Source organism: Hypomesus nipponensis, chromosome 27 (genome assembly GCF_054491055.1).
Source record: "Hypomesus nipponensis isolate SF chromosome 27, ASM5449105v1, whole genome shotgun sequence".
Classification (NCBI taxonomy): Eukaryota; Metazoa; Chordata; class Actinopteri; order Osmeriformes; family Osmeridae; genus Hypomesus; species Hypomesus nipponensis.
Window position 1 is genome coordinate 2,375,001 of NC_140387.1, and position 5,000 is coordinate 2,380,000.

Below are 5,000 nucleotides of genomic sequence, written 5' to 3' on the forward strand. Positions count from 1 at the left end.
AAACACATGTAACCATCTCCATTACACCTGCCTGCATGAGGTAAACACATGTAACCATCTCCATTACACTTGCCTGCATGAGGTAAACACATGTAACCATCTCCATTACACCTGCCTGCATGAGGTAAACACATGTAACCATCTCCATTACACCTGCCTGCATGAGGTAAACACATGTAACCATCTCCATTACACCTGCCTGCATGAGGTAAACACATGTAACCATCTCCATTACACCTGCCTGCATGAGGTAAACACATGTAACCATCTCCAGTACACTTGCCTGCATGAGGTAAACACATGTAACCATCTCCATTACCCCTGCCTGCATGAGGTAAACACATGTAACCATCTCCATTACACCTGCCTGCATGAGGTAAACACATGTAACCATATCTAGCACTCCTGACTGCATGAGGTAAACACATGTAACCATGTCCAGTACACCTGCTCGCTCATTTCCATCTGCAGTCCCTGGCATGGTTGACGGCACCTACTCTGTTAAATGTCTCTGACACTGTGGTTCTCCGTCTCCCAGAATCTGTTCCACCACTCGACGGACGTGCAAGGGATGGTGAGGATCCCCGAGGCCAAGGGGGACGAGTCCTGGAAGGTCTACTTTGACGAGGTGGCCCAGGAGATTGTGGACGAGTTTGCCATGCGCTACGGCATCGAGTCCATCTACCAGGCCATGACGTAAGGCTGGGGGCGCTTTCTCCTCCGCCCATCTTTTCAACCTCTTTCACCCTCCCGCCCTCCCTCCCTGCCCTCCCGTCCTCTTCTCTCTGATATAGAACAGCCATTTGGTTTGGTACCCCCGCCCTCCCTCCCCCCATGGCCTTCAGATGAAGGAGAGCCCTCCCAGTGTTGGGAGGATGGATATGTCTCCGTGGAGTGTCGTTCTCCATACAGATGCTCGTTAACGGGGCCCATCACTCAGCACAAGCACACTCAGACAGCCATCCCTCACCCGCAATGGGGCAGGGGGGCCAGTGGGCGGCGCGAAACGAGCGCCTCACCTCCCAGGGTTCATCCGGTGGAGGCAGGGACCCTAGAGAGGGCGGTTAGCGAGCCAAACATGCCCGTCCTCGTGTTCCGCACGTGTCTCTCGTACGGATGATTTGCTCCTGCTGTATACTGAGAAAGAACACACGCGTTAGCGGTTACACAGGTTGTCGTGAACACTGGATGTCACAAAGCTTGCTTCCCTAAGCCGACAGATCAAAATTTTCAGGGCGAAGTTCCATCGCCGTTCTCCCAGTCTGGGCTCTCTCAGCAGCGCCCTCTACTGGTAGAGATGTTTCCGGTACCTTCTGGGCCCTCACAGTGTGTTTTCTTGTCTGTTTTCCAGGCATTTCGCCTGCCTGTCGTCTAAGTACATGTGTCCCGGCGTCCCGGCCGTCATGAGCACCCTGCTGGCTAACATCAACGCCTTCTACGCCCACACCACCGCCTCCACCAACGTGACTGCCTCCGACCGCTTCGCCGCCACCAACTTTGGGGTAACTCCTCCTGGCCCTGGCGGCCCGCCCTCTCCAAACACACGCCCGGGGGGGGGGGGGGGGGGGGTGGAGGGGGGAAGGGCGTCGCTGCTGCGTGTCTGCCTGTGACGCCGGCTTCAACTGCTCCTCTGTCTCTCTCTTTCCCCTCCCAACAGAAAGAGCGCTTCGTAAAGCTTCTGGATCAACTGCACAACTCACTGCGCATCGACCTGTCTACGTACAGGGTGAGCTGGGGGCGGGGTTAGGGCCCTCTGATGTTCTGACTGAGGTTCTGACACTGTCAGGGAGTCAGTTGCCGGTTCGAATCCCGGCCGTGCCAAATGACGTTGTGTCCTTGGGCAAGGCACTTTACCCTACTTGCCTCGGGGGGGGAATGTCCCTGTACTTACTGTAAGTCGCTCTGGATAAGAGTGTCTGCTAAATGACTACATGTTCTCTTCCTCCGTTGTCCAGAACAACTTTCCTGCCAGCAATAAGGAACGCCTCCAGGACCTCAAGTCGACTGTGGATCTCCTGACCAGCATCACCTTCTTCAGGATGAAGGTGCGCTTCGCCACATAAGACCACCATTTTTTTCCCTAAAAGTCTGATCTTCCCTTTGGGCAGCAGCACGGTGCCTGTGACAGTTGCGCTGCGATAGCGAAGCCTGAAGTGTTTGTGATTGATGACAGCACTCCTTGTTGAGCCCTTTGTCTCCCTCTGGTGGTCAGGTCCAGGAACTGCAGTCCCCTCCTCGGGCCAGTCAGGTGGTGAGGGACTGTGTCAAGGCCTGCCTCAACTCCACCTACGACTACATCTTCAACAACTGCCAGGAGCTGTACAGCCGCCAGTACCAGCCTCTGGACTCTGTGAGTCTGACTACCAGGCCCCTCAGAAGACACAGTGTAGACAAGCAGCAGAGATTCTTCTTCCAATCCTTGGAATGTAACGTTGACAGACCCGCGCTGTAGGCCACCTCCCAGGCGAGCTAAATCAGCGTGTGTTGTGCCCAACAGGAACAGGAGTCACGCAGTCGCAGTGTACTGTGTTTGCGAGTATCGGGGATTCTTCTTGCTGCTGTTGTTGTTGTTGTTGTTGTTGTTGTTGTTGATGCTGTTGTTGTTGTTGTTGTTGTTGATGCTGTTGTTGTTGTTGTGATCCAGAACAAGGAGGAAGTTCCTCTGGAGGAGCAGGGCCCCAGTATCAAGAACCTGGACTTCTGGCCCAAACTCATCACCCTCATCGTGTCCATCATAGACGAGGACAGGAACTCCTACACACCTGTCCTCAACCAGTCAGTACACACACACACCTTAACAAAACACCACACACACACACACCTTAACAAAACACCACACACACACCTTAACAAAACACCACACACACACACACACTGCACCAAAACACCGCACACACACACCGCATCAAAACACCACACACACACACACCTTAACAAAACACCACACACACACACCGCATCAAAACATCACACACACACACCGCATCAAAACACCACACACACACACACACACACGTAAGTGTGTCCAACGCTGCTATGTCCTGGCAGGTTTCCCCAGGAGCTGAACGTGGGGAAGGTGTGTGCTGAGGTGATGTGGACGCTGTTCGCCCAGGACATGAAGTACGCCATGGAGGGTGAGTTTTGCCGAATGACTGGTCTGGGTCCAGAAATCCTGGGTTTACCTGGCCTGGATCCAGAAATCCTGGGTTTACCTAGTCTGGATCCAGAAATCCTGGGTTTACCTGGCCTGGATCCAGAAATCCTGGGTTTACCTAGTCTGGATCCAGAAATCCTGGGTTTACCTAGTCTGGGTCCAGAAATCCTGGGTTTACCTAGTCTGGGTCCAGAAATCCTGGGTTTGTACGTGTCTGTCCTTCCATCTGCGATCTTTCTCCTTTCGGTCTCATACCCTCCTGTCTCCTCATCTCCTGTCTTCTCATCTCCCGTCTCCCAGTCATGGATAACGTTGACCACTACCAGTGGCTCCAGGGTGAGCCTGTCTGTAGTTTCCTAGTCTGTAGACTAACCCTAACACAGACTGTAGACACAGTACACCTCCAGTACCTGTGTTTGCGTAGCCACAGCAGCCTGAGTCAGAACGCTGTGACACCATCCCACGATTTGATTATTAAAAACCCGTAAACGACAAGACAATCCACTAAGTGTGATTCCGGTAGACGGTAAACGTTCATCCCTTGCATGCTCTGTCTCCTCTACACGTCCACGCTCGTTACCGTGTGCTCCAGCCCCCTCCACGTTCAGCCGGCGCGGGCAGACCTTCTACGCCGGTAAGGGTGTCACCTCCATCCCATAATACCTCCCGCTGTCCTCCTTCTCCCCAAAGGAGAACCTGTCAAAAGTGTGGACATATGTCAGCGCTGGGCAGAGAGGTCAGATCTGTCTGTTCCTGACCTCATCAGTCCTCCACAGGGAGTCATCTGCAGAGCTGTTACCGGGTGGTGGGACTGTGGACACACACACACACACACACCTGTCAGTCACGCTCTGTCCTGTGTGTCCCCACAGAGCATGAGAAGCAGCGGCTGTGTAAGAGCGCCGACTACATGAACCTGCACTTCAAGGTCAAGTGGCTCTACAACGAGTACGTCAAAGACCTGCCCAGCTTCAAAGGGGTCATCCCAGACTACCCATCGTAAGTGCCGACCACGCCGCTCGACAAAAACGCCACCAAAACACACAAAGAATCTGGTTTCTGTGACCGATCGTCGATCAAAGGGTTTCAGACAGGGACTGAATCCGATCGATGCGGTTTAGCGACTTGAAGTGGTTCTTGGATTGGGCCTGACCAGTGTCGGTGTTTGGTTCCTGGGGCAGGTGGTTCCTGCAGTTTGTGCTGCAGTGGCTGGACGAGAATGAGGATGTGTCCATGGAGTTCATGCATGGAGCCCTGGAGAGAGACAAGAAGGACGGAGTAAGTACCACAGAACTGTCACCTCTAGTACCTCTGGAGATGACTGGAGTACCACAGTCCTATTGGGATCATCCGAGGTTAAATATATTTTATTGTCATTCTGATGTTTCAAATCTTTGTAAAAAAAAAAAAAAAAAAAGTATTTATTTCGAAGATGCAAAAATGATTTATCCCGAGGAAAGTAGTGGGAGGGATTTGAACCCGCGACCTCTCGATCCACAGTCAAATGCTCTAACCACTGAGCTAACCCAAGAGTTGTTTGTCTCCCCGTGTCCTGGTCCAGTTCCAGCAGACGTCTGAACACGCTCTGTTCTCCTGCTCCGTGGTGGACGTGTTCACGCAGCTCAACCAGAGCTTCGAGATCATCAAGAAGCTGGACTGCCCAGACCCCAAGGTCATGGCCCACTACAGCCGCCGCTTCGCCAAGGTAGGGCGCGCACACACACACACACGTGTTCTTGTCACTCTCTGACTGGTCTGATTGGTCTCAGTCAACTGTCATCACACCATGTAGTGTCCATAATTCGGTCCTGTAAATGATCGTGAGTGATTTTTGAAAAAACCCTCA

General features: G+C 52.9%; 1 protein-coding gene across 1 annotated transcript in view; it reads left to right on the forward strand.

The window, feature by feature from the left end:
- LOC146220356 (protein unc-13 homolog B-like) overlaps positions 1–5,000 on the forward strand; it is a 33,914-nt gene that overhangs the window by 18,177 nt on the left and 10,737 nt on the right. The window contains exons 11-20 of the mRNA XM_084693781.1: positions 539–696; positions 1,352–1,502; positions 1,658–1,726; positions 1,956–2,045; positions 2,213–2,350; positions 2,645–2,775; positions 3,049–3,134; positions 4,027–4,153; positions 4,336–4,432; positions 4,716–4,859. Coding sequence (XP_084549907.1) covers positions 539–696; positions 1,352–1,502; positions 1,658–1,726; positions 1,956–2,045; positions 2,213–2,350; positions 2,645–2,775; positions 3,049–3,134; positions 4,027–4,153; positions 4,336–4,432; positions 4,716–4,859 — 1,191 coding nt within the window. The remainder of the gene's footprint in view (positions 1–538; positions 697–1,351; positions 1,503–1,657; positions 1,727–1,955; positions 2,046–2,212; positions 2,351–2,644; positions 2,776–3,048; positions 3,135–4,026; positions 4,154–4,335; positions 4,433–4,715; positions 4,860–5,000) is intronic.